The sequence below is a fragment of the Oncorhynchus keta genome, unplaced genomic scaffold (genome assembly GCF_023373465.1).
Source record: "Oncorhynchus keta strain PuntledgeMale-10-30-2019 unplaced genomic scaffold, Oket_V2 Un_contig_17431_pilon_pilon, whole genome shotgun sequence".
NCBI lineage: Eukaryota > Metazoa > Chordata > Actinopteri > Salmoniformes > Salmonidae > Oncorhynchus > Oncorhynchus keta.
Window position 1 is genome coordinate 85,443 of NW_026280432.1, and position 21,354 is coordinate 106,796.

At 46.8% G+C, this 21,354-nt stretch overlaps 1 protein-coding gene and 1 long non-coding RNA gene across 3 annotated transcripts in view; both read left to right on the top strand.

Annotated features, from left to right (window-relative positions):
• LOC127919716 (ras-related protein Rab-26-like) overlaps positions 1-15,854 on the top strand; it is a 96,617-nt gene extending 80,763 nt beyond the window's left edge. Inside the window, exons 6-9 of the mRNA XM_052503512.1 lie at positions 7,876-7,941; positions 8,995-9,051; positions 13,459-13,535; positions 15,231-15,854. Of these exons, the coding sequence (XP_052359472.1) occupies positions 7,876-7,941; positions 8,995-9,051; positions 13,459-13,535; positions 15,231-15,330 (300 nt within the window). The 3' untranslated portion in view covers positions 15,331-15,854. The remainder of the gene's footprint in view (positions 1-7,875; positions 7,942-8,994; positions 9,052-13,458; positions 13,536-15,230) is intronic.
• LOC127919719 (uncharacterized) lies at positions 1,765-3,301 on the top strand. 2 transcript variants are annotated; one of them, XR_008103821.1, is made up of 4 exons: positions 1,765-2,368; positions 2,413-2,603; positions 2,760-2,935; positions 2,979-3,301. It is a non-coding gene; the product is annotated as an uncharacterized LOC127919719 (long non-coding RNA). The 2 variants fall into 2 exon arrangements; XR_008103822.1 differs by lacking the exon at positions 2,760-2,935 and having other exon boundaries at positions 2,413-2,624; positions 2,956-3,301.
• Positions 15,855-21,354: the final 5,500 nt, after the last annotated feature.

A 21,354-nucleotide genomic window follows, 5' to 3' on the forward strand; every position in this document is an offset into this window, starting at 1 on the left:
TCGTTAATTGAACACCTTGTTTCCGCCTCCCTTTTATGTTCAAACTGGGCATTGTGGGTTATGCTACGCTGCTACACTACAGCCATCGGACCGTTGAGGGAAGGCTTCCTTTGAAATCAATGAAAGCCGCTATACTGGCCGTGTTGCGTCACGTCCCATGGCAGCATCCAAGCTCAAGAATCGCGGAGGTTCAAATAAAAATGTAAGGCTGATGTGGGTTCATTCTATTGGATGAATTGAAATAATGAGAAATAAAGTTGATTTTGGTTGCATATGGCCTCCACTAGACACCACTGGCTATTTTACTAAGATGAATGACGTCAAGAAGCTTCCAGCTAGCAGAAACTCCAGCTAGCAGAAACTCCAGCTAGCAGAAACTCCAGCTAGCAGAAACTCCAGCTAGCAGAAACTCAAGCTAGCAGAAACTCCAGCTAGCAGAAACTCCAGCTAGCAGAAACTCCAGCTAGCTAGCTACATCGACTAGCTTGGTTTACAATGTAAACAAAAGCATTGTGTGTAATTAGAGGGTAATTTAGTACAACCACTAACGACAATTGAAGAGTACTTGTGAAAAACTGTCCCTAAGCTATCGCTGAGTATGATGCAGTACAGTAGGGAACATAAAGATACTCTACCATTCCTCAAAAGGAGTTAGCCTGGTCCCAGATCTGTTTGTGTCCAAACATGACAATGACCTTAGGAGTTGGCAAGACACAAACAGATCTTGGATCAGCTGATCCCACCCCCCTGTACAGTCATGGAGATGTTTTGTCAGTAACTCCACTGGAGTCTGAGAGACCCGTTGGCTATTAAAGACGCACAGACTCACAGCAGGATCATTAAAGTGTTGACATGGTATCCAATGTGCTCTAATGAGTCAATGACTTCACCTTTATCACTATTATTCTGTATGAGTGACTGACTAATGGCATCCCACTGGGAACAGACGTCAGTTCAACGTCTAGTTTTGATGTACATTTGGTTGAGTTGTAAAATGACGTGAATTCAACTTGAAATCCCCCCCAAATTATCACCATGGCATTGTATTTCGGTTCGAAGTTGGGTGACAAAAAAATACAAAATTCCCTTACATAGATTACTTTTTTCAAATCACATCCGTTTTCCACTTTCATTTAACATCATCACATTGAATTTGTGGGTTGGAATGATGTGGAAACAACATTGATTCAATCCGTTTCTGCCCAGTGGTATGTGTTTCAGAGGTTTATCAGATAGTTAAAGGGATAGTGAACCCACATTACAAAGAAAACAGCATTCAGAGTAAGGAAACCAATATGTCATTTGGTTGAACTATCCCTTGAAGTTTGATTAGATATCAAGTCAAGTATCTTTTATCCTTTAGCTTCACAGTTTAAAGGCACAGTACATCATTACACTTCAAAGCAAGCTTACCAAGTCCAGACAGGTTCAGGCCTTCAACATTTGAAAAAGAGCAGCACAGCATAGAGTGTTGTTGTGCAGTGGCATCTGCTTTGAGTTTGGCCATCCAATGCAAATGTGCTTTATTGTGGCTCAGATATCATTGTGTTAGATGTGGCTGGATGGGCAGAGCTGGGAGCCAGGCTTTCTTCCTTGTGCCACGGCACCCCATCCAGGTGAGGGGATGGGGTGCCGTGGCAATGGGCTGGTGTTACATGCTGCAGATGGGTGGGGGGGTATTTGGCTGCAGAGCGTCCTCATCCCTTATTCTATCAGATGTGGGCATTGCCTTACAGAGGTTATATGATGGGGTTGAATGGGAATGAGAGGCTTTGAAGATGTAATCACTATTCTGCCAGAGGGCATGGATGGATTGAACAGTCTCTTTCCCCCAACATGACCACTGACTTCACCTTCATCACTATTCTGCCAGAGGGCATGGATGGATTGAACAGTCTCTTTCACCCAACATGACCGAGGGGTTAAATCGTTACACCCACCAGGTCATCTCCATGTGACCGAGGGGTTAAATCGTTACACCCACCAGGTCATCTCCATGTAACCGAGGGGTTAAATCGTTACACCCACCAGGTCATCTCCATGTGACCGAGGGGTTAAATCGTTACACCCACCAGGTCATCTCCATGTAACCGAGGGGTTAAATCGTTACACCCACCAGGTCATCTCCATGTGACCGAGGGGTTAAATCGTTACACCCACCAGGTCATCTCCATGTAACCGAGGGGTTAAATCGTTACACCCACCAGGTCATCTCCATGTGACCGAGGGGTTAAATCGTTACACCCACCAGGTCATCTCCATGTAACCGAGGGGTTAAATCGTTACACCCACCAGGTCATCTCCATGTGACCGAGGGGTTAAATCGTTACACCCACCAGGTCATCTCCATGTGACCGAGGGGTTAAATGTTGCACCCACCAGGTCATCTCCATGTGACCGAGGGGTTAAAAGCGTTACACCCACCAGGTCATCTCCATGTGACCGAGGGGTTAAATCGTTACACCCACCAGGTCATCTCCATGTGACCGAGGGGTTAAATCGTTACACCCACCAGGTCATCTCCATGTGACCGAGGGGTTAAATCGTTACACCCACCAGGTCATCTCCATGTGACCGAGGGGTTAAATCGTTACACCCACCAGGTCATCTCCATGTGACCGAGGGTTAAATCGTTACACCCACCAGGTCATCTCCATGTGACCGAGGGGTTAAATCGTTACACCCACCAGGTCATCTCCATGTGACCGAGGGGTTAAAGGGTCCATGTGACCGAGGGGTTAAATCGTTACACCCACCAGGTCATCTCCATGTGACCGAGGGGTTAAATCGTTACACCCACCAGGTCATCTCCATGTGACCGAGGGGTTAAATCGTTACACCCACCAGGTCATCTCCATGTGACCGAGGGGTTAAATCGTTACACCCACCAGGTCATCTCCATGTGACCGAGGGGTTAAATCGTTACACCCACCAGGTCATCTCCATGTGACCGAGGGTTAAATCGTTACACCCACCAGGTCATCTCCATGTGACCGAGGGGTTAAATCGTTACACCCACCAGGTCATCTCCATGTGACCGAGGGGTTAAATCGTTACACCCACCAGGTCATCTCCATGTGACCGAGGGGTTAAATCGTTACACCCACCAGGTCATCTCCATGTGACCGAGGGGTTAAATCGTTACACCCACCAGGTCATCTCCATGTGACCGAGGGGTTAAATCGTTACACCCACCAGGTCATCTCCATGTGACCGAGGGGTTAAATCGTTACACCCACCAGGTCATCTCCATGTGACCGAGGGGTTAAATCGTTACACCCACCAGGTCATCTCCATGTGACCGAGGGGTTAAATCGTTACACCCATCATCTCCAGATGTAATTAGAAGAGTCCCAACTTGGAGAAATAGACTCTGGTCTCCATGTTCTAACAGAAAGGAGGATTGATTGCGGTGCAGTCAGAAAGCCAATGTAGACTTTTTCACTGGGATGGAGCAATTAAGCATCATTATAGTGGTGCTCTGCACAGAGTACAGCTGAGATGAGGGATATTATGTTGGCAAGGGGTGGATCTATGCCCCAGTCGATTTAAAAACCTATTAACGATGGCATGGATATATGGCCTGGCCTTCTTGCTGCTCAGTGGTCAGAAGGGTTACTGTTGTTGTTGTGATGATGAGGCATTGAGTTGCCAGGTGACGGTGATTATATGGGCTGGTGTGTAATAAAGCTTTTTATTATTTCCCTTATGCCTTGTCCAGGCCTTGTCTCTACAGGGGTTTATTACTGCTGATGCTGTTTGGACTGTACTCATTCTGCCCAATACTCTCCCTCTGTCTCTCTCTCCCTCTGTCTCTCCTCTCTCTCTCTCTGTATGCTGAGTGTCTCTCCCCTCTCTCTCTGTCTGCTGAGTGTCTCTCCTCTCTCTCTCTGTATCCTGAGTGTCTCTCCTCTCTCTCTCTGTATCCTGAGTGTCTCTCCTCTCCTCTCTGTCTCTGTATCCTGAGTGTCTCTCCTCTCTCTCTCTGGATCCTGAGTGTATCTCCTCTCTGTCTCTGCTTCCTGAGTGATTCTCTCCTCTCTCTCTGTATCCTGGGTGTCTCTCCTCTCTCTCTGTATCCTGGGTGTCTCTCCTCTCTCTCTGTATCCTGAGTGTCTCTCCTCTCTCTCTCTGTATCCTGAGTGATTCTCTTCTCTCTCTCTCTGTATCCTGAGTGTCTCTCCTCTCTCTCTCTGTATCCTGAGTGTCTCTCATCTCTGTCTCTGTATCCTGAGTGTCTCTCATCTCTGTCTCTGTATCCTAAGTGTCTCTCCTCTCTCTCTATGTATCCTGAGTGTCTCTCCTCTCTCTCTATGTATCCTGAGTGTCTCCTCTCTCTCTCTCTCTCTCTCTCTGTATCCTGAGTGTCTCTCTCTCTCTCTCTCTCTCTCTGTATCCTGAGTGTCTCTCCTCTCTGTCGCTTTATCCTGAGTGTCTCTCCTCTCTCTCTGTATCCTGAGTGTCTCTCCTCTCTCTCTGTATCCTGAGTGTCTCTCCTCTCTGTCTCTGTATCCTGAGTGTCTCTCCTCTCTGTCTCTGTATCCTGAGTGTCTCTCCTCTTTCTCTGTGTATCCTGAGTGTCTCTCCTCTTTCTCTGTGTATCCTTAGTGTCTCTCCTCTCTCTCTCTCTCCCTCTGTCTCTCCTCTCTCTCTCTATGTATGCTGAGTGTCTCTCCCCTCTCTCTCTGTCTGCTGAGTGTCTCTCCTCTCTCTCTCTGTCTGCTGAGTGTCTCTCCTCTCTCTCTCTGTATCCTGAGTGTCTCTCCTCTCTCTCTCTCTGTATCCTGAGTGTCTCTCCTCTCTCTCTCTCTGTATGCTGAGTGTCTCTCCTCTCTCTCTCTGTATGCTGAGTGTCTCTCCCCTCTCTCTCTGTCTGCTGAGTGTCTCTCCTCTCTCTCTCTGTATCCTGAGTGTCTCTCCTCTCTCTCTCTCTCTCTCTCTCTGTATCCTGAGTGTCTCTCCTCTCTCTCTCTCTCTGTATCATGAGTGTCTCTCCCCTCTCTGTATGCTGAGTGTCTCTCCTCTCTCTCTCTGTATCCTGAGTGTCTCTCCTCTCTCTCTGTATCCTGAGTGTCTCTCTCTCTCTCTCTCTCTCTCCTCTCTCTCTCTCTCTCTCTGTGTATCCTGAGTGTCTCTCCTCTCTCTCTGTATCCTGAGTGTCTCTCCTCTCTCTCTCTGTATCCCGAGTGTCTCTCCTCTCTCTCTATGTATCCTGAGTGTCTCTCCTCTCTCTCTCTCTCTCTGTATCCTGAGTGTCTCTCCTCTCTCTCTCCTCTCTGTCGCTTTATCCTGAGTGTCTCTCCTCTCTCTCTGTATCCTGAGTGTCTCTCCTCTCTGTCTCTGTATCCTGAGTGTCTCTCCTCTTTCTCTGTGTATCCTGAGTGTCTCTCCTCTCTCTCTGTATCCTGAGTCTCTCCTCTCTCTCTGTATCCTGAGTGTCTCTCCTCTCTCTCTCTCTCTCTCTCTCTCTGTATCATGAGTGTCTCTCCTCTCTCTCTCTTTATCCTGAGTGTCTCTCCCCTCTCTGTATGCTGAGTGTCTCTCCTCTCTCTCTCTCTCTGTATCCTGAGTGTCTCTCCTCTCTCTCTGTATCCTGAGTGTCTCTCCTCTCTCTCTCTCTCTCTCTCTCTCTCTCTCTCTCTCTCTCTCTCTCTCTCTCTCTCTCTCTCTCTCTCTCTCTCTCTCTCTCTCTCTCTCTGTATCCTGAGTGTCTCTCCTCTCTCTCTCTGTATCCTGAGTGTCTCTCCTCTCTCTCTCTGTATCCTGAGTGTCTCTCCTCTCTCTCTGTATCCTGAGTGTCTCTCCTCTCTCTCTCTGTATCCTGAGTGTCTCTCCTCTCTCTCTCTGTATCCTGAGTGTCTCTCCTCTCTCTCTCTGTATCCTGAGTGTCTCTCCTCTCTCTCTCTCTCTGTATCCCGAGTGTCTCTCCTCTCTCTCTCTCTGTATCCCGAGTGTCTCTCCTCTCTCTCTCTGTATCCCGAGTGTCTCTCCTCTCTCTCTCTGTATCCTGAGTGTCTCTGCTCTCTCTCTCCTCTCTCTCTCTCTGTATCCTGAGTGTCTCTCCTCTCTGTCGCTTTATCCTGAGTGTCTCTCCTCTCTCTCTCTCTCTGTATCCTGAGTGTCTCTCCTCTCTGTATCCTGAGTGTCTCTCTCTCTCTCTCTGTATCCTGAGTGTCTCTCCTCTCTCTCTGAGTGTCCTCCTGAGTGTCTCTCCTGAGTGTCTCTCTCTCTCTCTCTCTGTATCCTGAGTGTCTCTCCTCTCTGTCTCTGCATCCTGAGTGTCTCTCCTCTCTCTCTCTGTATCCTGAGTGTCTCTCTCTCTCTCTGTATCCTGAGTGTCTCTCCTCTCTGTCGCTTTATCCTGAGTGTGTCTCTCTCTCTCTCTGTATCCTGAGTGTCTCTCCTCTCTGTCTCTGTATCCTGAGTGTCTCTCCTCTTTCTCTGTGTATCCTGAGTGTCTCTCCTCTCTCTCTGTATCCTGAGTGTCTCTCCTCTCTCTCTGTGTATCCTGAGTGTCTCTCCTCTCTCTCTGTGTATCCTGAGTGTCTCGCCTCTCTCTCTGTGTATCCTGAGTGTCTCTCCTCTCTGTCTCTGTATCCTGAGTGTCTCTCCTCTCTCTCTCTGTATCCTGAGTGTCTCTCCTCTCCTCTCTGTCTCTGTATCCTGAGTGTCTCTCCTCTCTCTCTCTGTATCCTGAGTGTATCTCCTCTCTGTCTCTGCATCCTGAGTAATTCTCACCTCTCTCTCTGTACCCTGAGTGATTCTCTCCTCTCTCTCTGTATCCTGGGTGTCTCTCCTCTCTCTCTGTATCCTGGGTGTCTCTCCTCTCTCTCTCTGTATCCTGAGTGATTCTCTCTCTCTCTCTCTGTATCCTGAGTGTCTCTCATCTCTGTCTCTGTATCCTGAGTGTCTCTCATCTCTGTCTCTGTATCCTAAGTGTCTCTCCTCTCTCTCTATGTATCCTGAGTGTCTCTCCTCTCTCTCTCTGTATCCTGAGTGTCTCTCCTCTCTCTCTCTCTCTGTTTCCTGAGTGTCTCTCTCTCTCTCTCTCTTTATCCTGAGTGTCTCTCTCTCTCTCTCTCTGTATCCTGAGTGTCTCTCCTCTCTGTCGCTTTATCCTGAGTGTCTCTCCTCTCTCTCTGTATCCTGAGTGTCTCTCCTCTCTGTCTCTGTATCCTGAGTGTCTCTCCTCTTTCTCTGTGTATCCTGAGTGTCTCTCCTCTCTCTCTCTCTCCCTCTGTCTCTCTCTCTCTCTCTCTGTATCCTGAGTGTCTCTCCTCTCTCTATGTATCCTGAGTGTCTCTCCTCTCTCTCTCTGTATGCTGAGTGTCTCTCCCCTCTCTCTCTGTCTGCTGAGTGTCTCTCCTCTCTCTCTGTATCCTGAGTGTCTCTCCTCTCTCTCTGTATCCTGAGTGTCTCTCCTCTCTCTCTCTCTCTCTCTCTCTGTATCCTGAGTAATTCTCACCTCTCTCTCTGTACCCTGAGTGATTCTCTCCTCTCTCTCTGTATCCTGGGTGTCTCTCCTCTCTCTCTGTATCCTGAGTGTCTCTCCTCTCTGTCTCTATATCCTGAGTGTCTCTCTCTCTCTGTATCCTAAGTGTCTCTCATCTCTGTCTCTGTATCCCGAGTGATTCTCCTCTCTGTCTCTGTATCATGTGTCTCTCCTCTCTGTATCCTGAGTGTCTCTCCTCACTGTCTCTATATCCTGAGTGTCTCTCCTCTCTCTCTCTGTATCCTGAGTGTCTCTCCTCTCTCTCTCTGTATCCTGAGTGTCTCTCCTATCTGTCTCTGTATCCTGAGTGTCTCTCCTCTCTCTCTCTGTATCCTGAGTGTTTCCTTATCATGTCTCTCCTCTTGTTGTCATCTCCACCCCAGGCCTGGCTGACTGAGATCCACGATTACGCCCAGCAGGATGTGGTCCTGATGCTGCTGGGAAACAAGGTAAGGTTTCCTGGGTTAGGCCTGAACCCAGACGGACACACCTGCAGCCACATCAGACGGCAGCCCAGACACGACACAGACACAACAGACAGACAGACAGACAGACAGGCAGACACAAAGAAAACAGACAGACACAACAACCATAAACAATAGACAGAGAAACCAAATAAACTGTACAGTATAGACGTAGCCCAGGACTTGGAGGATCTATTCACAGTATATCCTCATAGTGTAACACTAAACACTAAATCTACCTTTTAAGTGAGAATACGCATTTTTCTGAAGCTCAAAAAGAAAGGAAATTCACATGAGCACCACAATGCCTACTCCACCCATGCTCTACCAAGGTTTTCCAACACACAGCTTTGACCTAATACAGTAGCTGTGTTGGTCTATTGTACTTTAAAATGACATGTAGGCAGGTTGCAATCATTCTGGTTTTAACATTGAGCATCAATCTGAGCCTACTTAGTAACCCGGCGTCCGGATTCACTTGTATATGTTCTATGAGTACTTCAGTGTCTACTTCCTGATTCAAAACTATGTCCATTGGAACAATAAAGTTATCTCTAGTCTACTGGAATTGCTTCTAACCCTGACACATCTGCTGCCAGATAACAACACAGACACAACACCAGATCAGCACATATGCAGGAGGGATGTAACAAATCACTGCTAATATAAATAAGTCCCATCCACATACTGCTAGAGCAGGGAACAGATGCTTGGTCCAGATGTGTAGTCTAATCTAAACAGTCCCCACACACCGGGAATCATCCCCTCATTAGAATGCCCACACATAATCTAGACTCAAGAAATGTAGGTCTGATCCCATATTCTGTACGGAATGTGTTGTTTTCCATTACGTAACCCTCCTGGAACAAGGGGATTTTTAAGACAAGCCCCTGCATTGATGATAGTGAGATTGAGGCTAGTCATGCATGGTGGTGGTATGGTGGTATCAGAGAGTCTCTACCTTTCTCATCTCTCTCTTTCTGTCTTTCTTTCGGTCTCTCTCTCTCTCTTGCTTTTCTTTTTCTGATCTCTCCCCAGGCTGATGCCACACAGCAGAGGGTGGTGAAGAGAGAGGATGGAGAGAGGCTGGCCAAGGTGAGTGTCACTTTAAAGAAATTAGTTAATACTGAGGAAGATGCAGATTGACTCGAACAGTGAACGACACCACGGTCAATTAACTCTCTCTCTCTCTCTCTCTCTCTCTGTGTATCTCTCCCTCTGTGTATCTACAGTTGAAGTCGGAAGTTTACACACACCTTAGCCAAATACATTTAAACTCAGTTTTTCACAGTTCCTGACATTTAATCCAAGTGAAAATTTCCTGTCTTAGGTCAGTTCGGATCATCACTTTATTTTAAGAATGTGAAATCTCAGAATAATAGTAGAGAGTGATTTATTTAAGCTTTTATTTCTTTCATCACATTCCCAGTGGGTCAGAAGTGTACATACACTCAATTAGTATTTGGTAGCATTGCGTTAAATTGTTTAACTTGGGTCAAATGTTTCGGGTAGCCTTCCACAGCTTCCCACAATAAGTTGGGTCATTTTTGGCCCATTCCTCCTGACATATCTGGTGTAAATGAGTCAGGTTTGTAGGCCTCTTTGCTCGCACACACTTTTTCAGTTCTGCCCACACGTTTTCTATAGGATTGAGGTCAGGGCTTTATGACGGCCACTCCAATACCTTGACTTTGTTGTCCTTAGTCCATTTTGCCACAACTTTGGAAGTATGCTTGGGGTCATTGTCCATTTGGAAGACCCATTTGCAACTGAGCTTTAACTTCCTGACTGATGTCTTGAGATGTTGCTTCAATATATCCACATCATTTCCTTTCCTCATGATGCCATCTATTTTGTGAAGTGCACCAGTCCCTCCTGCAGCAAAGCACCCCCACAACATGATGCTGCCACCCCCGTGCTTCACGGTTGGGATGGTGTTCTTCGGCTTAACAAACCTCCCCCTTTTTCCGATGGTCATTATGGGCAAAGAGTTCTATTTTTGTTTCATCAGACCAGAGGACATTTCTCCAAAAAATATGATCTTTGTCTCCGTGTGCGGTTGTAAACCGTAGTTTGACTTTTTTATGGTGGTTTTGGAGCAGTAGCCTCTTCCTCGTTTAATCTCTCTTGGATATGTGGGACAGTAGCGTCCCAACTGGCCAACATCCAGTGAAAATGCAGAGCACCAAATTCAAATAAATTACTATAACATTTGAACTTTCATGAAATCACACATTCAAGATACCAAATGAAAGCTACACTTGTAGTGAATCCAGCCAATGTGTCAGATTTCCAAAAAGCTTTTCGGCGAGCGATGCTATTATCTGAGGATAGCAGTAAACAAAGACAGAAAAGCATATTTCAACCCTGCAGGCGCGACACAAAACGCAGAAATAAAGATAGAATTCATGCCTTACTTATGACGAGCTGTTGGCACTCCAATATGTCTGATACACATCATAAATGGTCCTTTTGTTCGATTAATTCCGTCGATATATATATCCAAAATGTCAATTTATTTGGCGCATTTGATCCAGAGAAACACTGGTTCCAAGTCACGCAACCTGACTACAAAATGTCTCATAAGTTACCTGTAAGCTTTGTCCAAACATGTCAAACTACTTTCCTAATACAACTTTATGTGGTTTTTAACGTAAATAATCGATAAAATTGAAGACTGGATGTTCAATATCCGGAGGAAAACAAAGTGGAGCGAGCTTTTCAGGTCACGCGCCTCTATCAAAGAGTACACTTCCCTCATTCTGAACAGTGTTACTTCTTCATTTCTCAAAGGAAAAACCTCAACCAATTTCTAAAGACTGTTGATATCCAGTGGAAGCGATAGGAACTGCAGGGAAGTCCATTAGAAATCTGGATTCCCAATGAAAAATCATTGAAAAGAGAGTGACCTCAAAAAATAAAAATCTGAACGTTTCTCCTCGGGGTTTTGCCTGCCAAGTAAGTTATGTTATACTCACAGACATGATTCAAACAGTTTTAGAAACTTCAGAGTGTTTTCTATCCAAATCTACCAATAATATGCATATCTTAGTTTCTGGGTCTGAGTAACAGGCCGTTTACTCTGGACACGCTTTTCATGTGGACATGAAAATACTGCCCCCTGCTGTCCCAAAGACGTTAACTATGGATATAGATACTTCTGTACCTGTTTCCTCCAGCATCTTCACAAGGTCCTTTGCTGTTGTTCTGGGATTGATTTGCACTTTTCGCACCAAAGTATGTTCATCTCTAGGAGACAGAATGCGTCTCCTTCCTGAGCGGTATGACGGCTGCGTGGTCCCATGGTGTTTATACTTGCGTACTATTGTTTGTACAGATGAACGTGGTACCTTCAGGCGTTTGAACCAGACTTGTGGAGGTCTACACTTTTTTTTCTGAGGTCTTGGCTGATTTCTTTTGATTTTCCCATGATGTCAAGCAAAGAGGCACTGAGTTTGAAGGTAGGCCTTGAAATACATCCACAAGTACACCTCCAATTGAATCAAATGATGAATTAGCCTGACAGAAGCTTCTAAAGCCATGACATCATTTTCTGGAATTTTCCAAGCTGTTTAAAGGCACAGTCAACTTAGTGTATGTAAACTTCTGACCCACTGGAATTGTGATACAGTGAATTATAAGTGAAATAATCTGTCTGTAAACAATTGTTGGAAAGATTACTTGTGTCATGCACAAACTATAGTTTGTTAACAAGAAATTTGTGGAGTGGTTGAAAAACAAGTTTTAATGACTCCAACCTAAGTGTATGTAAACTTTCGACTTCAACTGTATCTGTCTCTTTATATATATATCTCTGCATCTCTCTTTGTCTGTGTGTCTTTTTCTCTCTCTAACTCTCTCTGTATCTCCCTTTCTCTGTATCTCTCCTCTCTTTTTCTCTCTCTTGGTATCTCTCGCTCTCGCTCTCTCTCTCTGTATATATATCTCTCTGTTTCTCTCTTTCCCGCTCGCTCGCTGTCTGTCTCGCTCTCACTCTCTCTCTCACTCTCTCGCTCTCAATTCAATTCAATTCAATTCAAGGGCTTTATTGGCATGGGAAACATGTGTTAACATTGCCAAAGCAAGTGAGGTAGACAACATACAAAGTGAATATATAAAGTGAAAAACAACAAAAATTAACAGTAAACATTACACATACAGAAGTTTCAAAACAGTAAAGACATTACAAATGTCATATTATATATATATATACAATGTACAAATAGTTAAAGGACACAAGATAAAATAAATAAGCATAAATATGGGTTGTGCTCTCTCTCTCTCTCTCTCTCTCTCTCTCTCTCACTCTCTCTTTTATTGGACTCAGTCCATTGATCTAATTCATATTGATTTTCACTGTTGGGAGGAAAATACACCGTCTGCAAAAATCAAAGATAAATATCAAGAAGAAAGGCCAGGTTTATGAGATATTACTTTACCATAGAACCTGAATGTAGTCTGTCTGTGTACAGTATCTTTGCACCAAGGATCTTTGCACCACGGCCTGCTATCTTGATATTATCTACAGGCTCTTTCATGCTTCTATAGGATGGACATCTAGTCTCATTTTTCATATGTTTGTATTTTCTCTATAAACACATGCATACAATACAACAGTGAGGAATATTTAGTTGAACTCAATTTCACAGCAATGCACTCTCAGATGAATACAGATACTGGTGCAAATAGGACTTTGAACGTTGTAGGAAATGTGAATACACTTTCTCATTCCCCCTGACTACCGCTGTGGAACACGGCTACAAGACAAATATCAAAGTGCCTTGCAGACCTGGGTTCAGCTACTATTTTAAATCACGTCAAATAGTTTAGATGGGCTTGATTGAACTTGCTTTCGCAATGGAACCAATAAGAAAGTCCCAAAACTCCAAACCCTCCGCATCCGACTCTCCAGACAGGCTAAAGCAAACGCTCAAAGTATTTAATAGACTTCAAATAGTATTTAAACCCAGTCTGGTGCATACCTCTAGTGCTGATAGCATAAACCTGGAGAGAGGAACACATTAGCCTAGTCATTACTATGGTGCTGGATGCTGAGACAAATCTCCCACGCACACCCTGCCTGAGGAATTCTTAGTCACATAGCTAGTATTCCAATCTGCTCATTGGAATGGTTCTGAGCAGTACTCAGCAGTAATATAGTCACCCCAGGACAGATGTGTTGTAGTGTCTGTATTATTTCCCTGTGGGTCTCTCTGTGTTGTTGTGTCTTCTGGGTGCTGATGGTGAATGTTAATATGGGTTTATGCTCAATATTCTTTGTCATTAGCTGCTGTGCCTAAAACACACACATCATTTGTTACTGCCTGGCCAGCCAGGGGGCAACAATGGTCTCTAATACTGTTACCATTAGCAGCAAAGTAACCTTGTCCCCAGGCTATCAGGGAGGATATCTGGTGCTCTAGACTAGCTACAAAGACACTCAAGACAATGTGAATGTGGTGTGTTCAACTCAAGATACCCTGCCTGTCTGTTTCTCTGCAGGAGTTTGGGGTTCCATACATGGAGACCAGTGCAAAGTCTGGCCTCAATGTGGAGTTATCCTTCACTGCTGTGGCCAAGTGAGTATGAAACTACACAGGGGTCCAGTCCAGAAACAAGCCCTAGCCCCTCTCCTCTATTCTTTAGTCCTTGGCCTCTAGCCTTTAGCCCTTGTCCCTGGCCTCTAGCCTTTAGCCCATTGTCCCTGGCGTTTAGCCCCTTGCCCCTGGCTTCTAGCCTTTAGTCCCTGGCCTTTAGGCCCTTGTCCCTGGCCTCTAGCCTTTAGCCTTCAGACCCTGGCCTCTAGCCTTCAGCCCCTACACCATGACCTCTAGCCTTTAGCCTCTAGTCTTTATCCCCTTGTCCCTGGCCTCTAGCCTTTAGCCCCTTGTCCCTGGCCTCTAGTCTTTAGTCCCTGGCCTCTCGTCTTTAGCCCCTTGTCCCTGGCCTCTAGCCTTTAGCCCCTTGTCCCTGGCTTCTAGCCTTTAGCCCCTTGTCCCTGGCCTCTAGCCTTTAGCCCCTAGACCCTGGCCTCTAGCCTTTAACCCCTTGTCCCTGGTCTCTAGCCTTTAGACCCTTGTCTCTAGCCTTTAGCTCCTTGTCCCTGGCCTCTAGGCTTTAGCCTTTAGTCCCTAGACCCTGGCCTCTAGTGTTTAGCCCCTTGTCCTTGGCCTCTAGACTTTAGTCCCTGGCCTCTAGCCTTTAGCCCCTGTCCCTGGCCTCTAGCCTTTAGCCCCTTGTCACTGGCCTCTAGTCTTTAGCCCCTTGTCCCTGGGCTCTAGCCTTTAGTCCCTAGCCTCTAGCCTTCAGCCCCTATACCCTGGCTTCTAGCCTTCAGTCCCTGGCCTCTAGCCTTCAGCCCCTACACCATGACCTCGAGCCTTCAGTCCGTAGTCCCTGGCCTCTAGCCTTCAGTCCCTAGACCCTGGCCTCTAGCCTTTAGCCTCTAGCGTTTAGCCCCTTGCCCCTGGCTTCTAGCCTTTAGTCCCTGGCCTTTAGGCCCTTGTCCCTGCCCTCTAGCCTTTAGCCTCTAGTCCCTGGGCTTTAGTCTTCAGACCCTGGCCTTAAGCCACTAGACCCTAGCCTCTAGCCTTCAGCCCCTAGACCCTGGCTTCTAGTCTTCAGTCCCTGGCCTCTAGCCTTCAGCCACTACACCATTACCTTCTAGCCTTCAGTCCCTAGACCCTGGCCTCTAGCCTTTAGCCTCTAGCATTTAGCCCCTTGTCCCTGGCTTCCAGTCTTTAGTCCCTGGCCTTTAGGCCCTTGTCCCTGCCCCCTAGCCTCTAGTCCCTGGCCTTTAGCCTTCAGACCCTGGACCCCAGCCTTTAGCCTCTAGTCCCTGGTCTTTAGCCTTCAGACCCTGGCCTCTAGCCGTAAGCCACTAGACCCTAGCCTCTAGCCTTCAGCCCCTAGACCCTGGCTTCTAGCCTTCAGTCCCTGGCCTCTAGCCTTCAGTCCCTAGGTCCCTGGCCTCTAGCCTTCAGTCCCTAGACCCTGGCCTCTAGCCTTCAGTCCCTGGCCTCTAGCCTTCAGTCCCTAGACTCTGGCCTCTAGCCTTCAGTCCCTAGACCCTGGCCTCTAGCCTTCAGCTGCTAGACCCTGGCCTGTAGTCCTCAGTTCCTAGGCCCTGGACTCTAGCCTTCACTCCCTAGACCCTGGCTCTATCTCTCTCTATTAATTTACACTGTTCCACTTCCTCCTACTCGACTTCTCACTCCATTCCATCTCTTTGTCTCTTTTCCTCCTCCCTTCTGACCTCTTCCTTTCTCTCTCAGAGAGCTGAAGCACAGGTCTATGAAGGAGCCCAACGAGCCCAAGTTTAAGCTTCAGGACTACGTCAACAAGGAGATGAAGAGTGCTGGATGTGCATGTTAGAACACTGGGTGTGTGTGTGTGGGTACGTGTGCGCGTGCCAGCTCGTGTCCTTCTCCACGTCAGATGTGTTACACTCATACAAGGTGATGTTATATGACTACCTGTGGCCTCAGCCTGTGAGATAGAGAGCCGATCATGTGTGAGATATACCTACGTCACTAACCACCCAGTTTGTCTTTCCTTTGTCCTCTATGCTCTCTGAAATTATGTCCATATTCTAAGGTTATCTGTGAGGCGTCTCACTCCTCTCCTCATCTCCCTCTTTTCCTCTCCTTTCTCTTCTCTCCTCTCTTCACCTCTCTCCCATCTCTCCTCTCCTCACCTCCCTCTTTTCCTCTCCTTTCTCTTCTCTCCTCTCTTCACCTCTCTCCCATCTCTCCTCTCCTCACCTTTCTCTATTCCTCTCCTTTCTCTTCTCTCCTCTCTTCACCTCTCTCCCATCTCTCCTCTCCTCACCTTTCTCTATTCCTCTCCTTTCTCTTCTCTCCTCTCTTCACCTCTCTCCCATCTCTCCTCTCCTCACCTTTCTCTATTCCTCTCCTTTCTCTTCTCTCCTCTCTTCACCTCTCTCCCATCTCTCCTCTCCTCACCTTTCTCTATTCCTCTCCTTTCTCTTCTCTCCTCTCTTCACCTCTCTCCCATCTCTCCTCTCCTCACCTTTCTCTATTCCTCTCCTTCTCTTCTCTCCTCTCTTCACCTCTCTCCCATCTCTCCTCTCCTCACCTTTCTCTATTCCTCTCCTTTCTCTTCTCTCCTCTCTTCACCTCTCTCCCATCTCTCATCTCCTCACCTTTCTCTATTCCTCTCCTTTCTCTTCTCTCCTCTCCTCACCTTTTCTATTCCTCTCCTTTCTCTCTTCTCTCCTCCTGTTTTCTGGGACCCACTGCTCCACCTCCTTCTGCATCTGTGAATGTACTTCTATATCCAGCCATGACTCTTACCCCATCAGTACTGTCTGACACTGTTAACCACATGACTGTCTGACCCTGTTAACCACATGACTGTCTGACCCTGTTAACCACATGACTGTCTGACCCTGTTAACCCTATGACTGTCTGACCCTGTTAACCCCATGACTGTCTGACCCTGTTAACCCCATGACTGTCTGACCCTGTTAACCCCATGACTGTCTGACCCTGTTAACCCCATGACTGTCTGACCCTGTTAACCCCATGACTGTCTGACCCTGTTAACCACATGACTGTCTGACCCTGTTCATCCTATGACTGTCTGACCCTGTTCATCCTTTGACTGTCTGACCATGACTGTCTGACCCTGTTAACCCTATGACTGTCTGACCATGTTAACCGTATGACTGTCTGGCCATATTAACCCTATGACTGTCTGATCCACTATGACTGTCTGACCCTGACTGTCTGACCCTGTTAACCCCATGAGTCTGACCCTGTTAACCCTATGACTGTCTGACCATGTTAACCCTATGACTGTCTGACCATGTTAACCCTTTTACTGTCTGACCATGACTGTCTGACCATGTTAACCCTATGACTGTCTGGCCATGACTGTCTGACCCTGTTAACCCCATGACAGTCTGACTCTGTTAACCCCATTACTGTCTGACCCTGTTAACCCCATGACTGTCTGACCCTGTTAACCCCATGACTGTCTGACCCAGTTAATCCTATGACTGTCTGACCTTGTTAACCCCATGACTGTCTGACAATGACTGCCTGACCATGTTAATCCTATGACTGTCTGGCCATGACTGTCTGACCCTGTTAACCCCATGACTGTCTGACCCTGTTAACCCCATGACTGTCTGACCCTGTTAACCCTATGACTGTCTGACCCTGTTAACCCCATGACTGTCTGACTCTGTTAACCCTATGACTGTCTGACCCTGTTAACCCCATGACTGTCTGACCCTGTTAACCCTATGACTGTCTGACCATGTTAACCGTATGACTGTCTGGCCATATTAACCCTATGACTGTCTGATCCACTATGACTGTCTGACCCTGACTGTCTGACCCTGTTAACCCCATGAGTCTGACCCTGTTAACCCTATGACTGTCTGACCATGTTAACCCTATGACTGTCTGACCATGTTAACCCTTTTACTGTCTGACCATGACTGTCTGACCATGTTAACCCTATGACTGTCTGGCCATGACTGTCTGACCCTGTTAACCCCATGACAGTCTGACTCTGTTAACCCCATTACTGTCTGACCCTGTTAACACCATGACTGTCTGACTCTGTTAACCCCATGACTGTCTGACCATGACTGTCTGACCTTGTTAACCCTATGACAGTCTGACCATGACTGTCTGACCATCTTAACCCTATGACTGTCTGGCCATGACTGTCTGACCCTGTTAACCCTGACTGTCTGACCCTGTTAACCCCATGACTGTCTGACTCTGTTAACCCTATGACTGTCTGACCCTGTTAACCCCATGACTGTCTGACTCTGTTAACCCTATGACTGTCTGACCCTGTTAACCCCATGACTGTCTGACCCTGTTAACCCTATGACTGTCTGACCATGTTAACCGTATGACTGTCTGGCCATATTAACCCTATGACTGTCTGATCCACTATGACTGTCTGACCCTGACTGTCTGACCCTGTTAACCCCATGAGTCTGACCCTGTTAACCCTATGACTGTCTGACCATGTTAACCCTATGACTGTCTGACCATGTTAACCCTTTTACTGTCTGACCATGACTGTCTGACCATGTTAACCCTATGACTGTCTGGCCATGACTGTCTGGCCCTGTTAACCCCATGACAGTCTGACTCTGTTAACCCCATTACTGTCTGACCCTGTTAACACCATGACTGTCTGATTCTGTTAACCCCATGACTGTCTGACCATGACTGTCTGACCTTGTTAACCCTATGACAGTCTGACCATGACTGTCTGACCATCTTAACCCTATGACTGTCTGGCCATGACTGTCTGACCCTGTTAACCCTGACTGTCTGACCCTGTTAACCCCATGACTGTCTGACTCTGTTAACCCTATGACTGTCTGACCATGTTAACCCTGACTGTCTGACCTGGTTAACCCTATGACTGTCTGACCCTGTTAACCCTATTACTGAATATGTGGATATGTGGACATCTATAAGTACCTAGGTGTCTGGCTAGACTGCAAACTCTCCTTCCAGACTCACATCAAACATCTCCAATCAAAAATCAAATCCAGAGTCGGCTTTCTATTCCGCAACAAAGCCTCCTTCACTCACGCTGCCAAGCTTACCCTAGTAAAACTGACTATCCTACCGATCCTCGACTTCGGCGATGTCATCTACAAAATGGCTTCCAACACTCTACTCAGCAAACTGGATGCAGTCTACCACAGTGCCATCCGTTTTGTCACTAAAGCACCTTATACCACCCACCACTGCGACTTGTATGCTCTAGTCGGCTGGCCCTCACTACATGATTGTCTGCCAGACCCACTGGCTCCAGGTCATCTACAAGTCCATGCTAGGTAAAGCTCCGCCTTATCTCAGTTCACTGGTCACGATGGCAACACCCATCCGTAGCACGCGCTCCAGCAGGTGTATCTCACTGATCATCCCTAAAGCCAACACCTCATTTGGCCGCCTTTCGTTCCAGTACTCTGCTGCCTGTGACTGGAACGAATTGCAAAAATCGCTGAAGTTGGAGACTTTTATCTCCCTCTCCAACTTCAAACATCAGCTATCCGAGCAGCTAACTGATCGCTGCAGCTGTACATAGTCTATAGGTAAATAGCTCACCCTTTTCACCTACCTCATTCCCATACTGTTTTTATACTGTTTTTATTTATTTACTTTTCTGCTCTTTTGCACACCAATATCTCTACCTGTACATGCCCATCTGATCATTTATCACTCCAGTGTTAATCTGCAAAATTGTATTATTCGCCTACCTCCTCATGCCTTTTGCACACATTGTATATAGACTGCCCATTTTTTCTACTGTGTTATTGACTTGCTAATTGTTTACTCCATGTGTAACTCTGTGTTGTCTGTTCACACTGCTATGCTTTATCTTGGCCAGGTCGCAGTTGCAAATGAGAACTTGTTCTCAACTAGCCTACCTGGTTAAATAAAGGTGAAATAAAAATAAAAAAACTGTCTGACCCTGTTAACCCTATGACTGTCTGACCATGTTAACCCTATGACTGTCTGACCCTGTTAACCCTATTACTGTCTGACCATGTTAACCCTATGACTGTCTGACCCTGTTAACCCCATGACTGTCTGACTCTGTTAACCCTATGACTGTCTGACCATGTTAACCCTGACTGTCTGACCTGGTTAACCCTATGACTGTCTGACCCTGTTAACCCTATTACTGTCTGACCATGTTAACCCTATGACTGTCTGACCATGTTAACCCTATGACTGTCTGACCCTGTTAACCCTATTACTGTCTGACCCTGTTAACCCTATGACTGTCTGACCCTGTTAACCCCATGACTGTCTGACCCTGTTAACCCCATGACTGTCTGACCCTGTTAACCCCATGACTGTCTGACCCTGTTAACCCCATGACTGTCTGACCCTGTTAACCCTATTGCTGTCTGACCCTATGACTGTCTGACCATGACTGTCTGACCCTGTTAACCCTATGACTGTCTATCCCACTATGACTATCTGACCATGACTGTCTGACCCTGTTAACCCTATGACTGTCTGACCATATTAACCCTGACTGTCTGACCATGTTAACCCTATGACTGTCTGACCCTATGACTGTCTGACCCTGTTAACCCTATGACTGTCTGACCATGTTAACCCTATGACTGTCTGACCATGTTAACCCCATGACTGTCTGACCCTGTTAACCCCATGACTGTCTGACCCTATGACTGTCTGACCATGACTGTCTGACCCTGTTAACCCTATGACTGTCTGACCCTATGACTGTCTGACCATGACTGTCTGACCCTGTTAACCCTATGACTGTCTGACCATGTTAACCCCATGACTGTCTGACCCTGTTAACCCCATGACTGTCTGACCCTGTTAACCCTATGACTGTCTGACCCTGTTAACCCCATGACTGTCTGACCCTGTTAAACCTATCCTATGACTTTCTGACCCTTTAACCCCATGACTGTCTGACCCTGTTAACCCTATGACTGTCTGACCATGTTAACCCCATGACTGTCTGACCCTGTTAACCCTATGACTGTCTGACCCTGTTAACCCCATGACTGTCTGACCCTGTTAACCCCATGACTGTCTGACCCTGTTAACCCTATGACTGTCTGACCCTGTTAACCCTATGACTGTCTGACCATGTTAACCCCATGACTGTCTGACCCTGTCAACCCTATGACTGTCTATCCCACTATGACTGTCTGACCATGACTGTCTGACCATGTTAACCCTGACTGTCTGACCATGTTAACCCTGACTGTCTGACCCTGTTAACCCTATGACTGTCTGACCATGTTAACCCTGACTGTCTGACCCTGTTAACCCTATGACTGTCTGACCCTGTTAACCCTATTACTGTCTGACCATGTTAACCCTATGACTGTCTGACCCTATGACTGTCTGACCATGACTGTCTGACCCTGTTAACCCTATGACTGTCTGACCCTGTTAACCCCATGACTGTCTGACCCTGTTAACCCTATGACTGTCTGACCCTGTTAACCCCATGACTGTCTGACCCTGTTAACCCTATCCTATGACTTTCTGACCCTTTTAACCCTATTACTGTCTGACCATGTTAACCCCATGACTGTCTGACCCTGTCAACCCTATGACTGTCTGACCCTGTTAACCCTATGACTGTCTGACCCTGTTAACCCCATGACTGTCTGACCCTGTCAACCCTATGACTGTCTGACCCTGTCAACCCTATGACTGTCTGACCCTGTTAACCCCATGACTGTCTGACCCTGTTAACCCCATGACTGTCTGACCCTGTTAACCCTATGACTGTCTGACCCTGTTAACCCTTTGAATGTCTGTACCCTCTATTACCCATAGAATGACTGACTGTATTCCTCCATGTATTTAATCCTCCTAGTCCCTGTGCGAACTT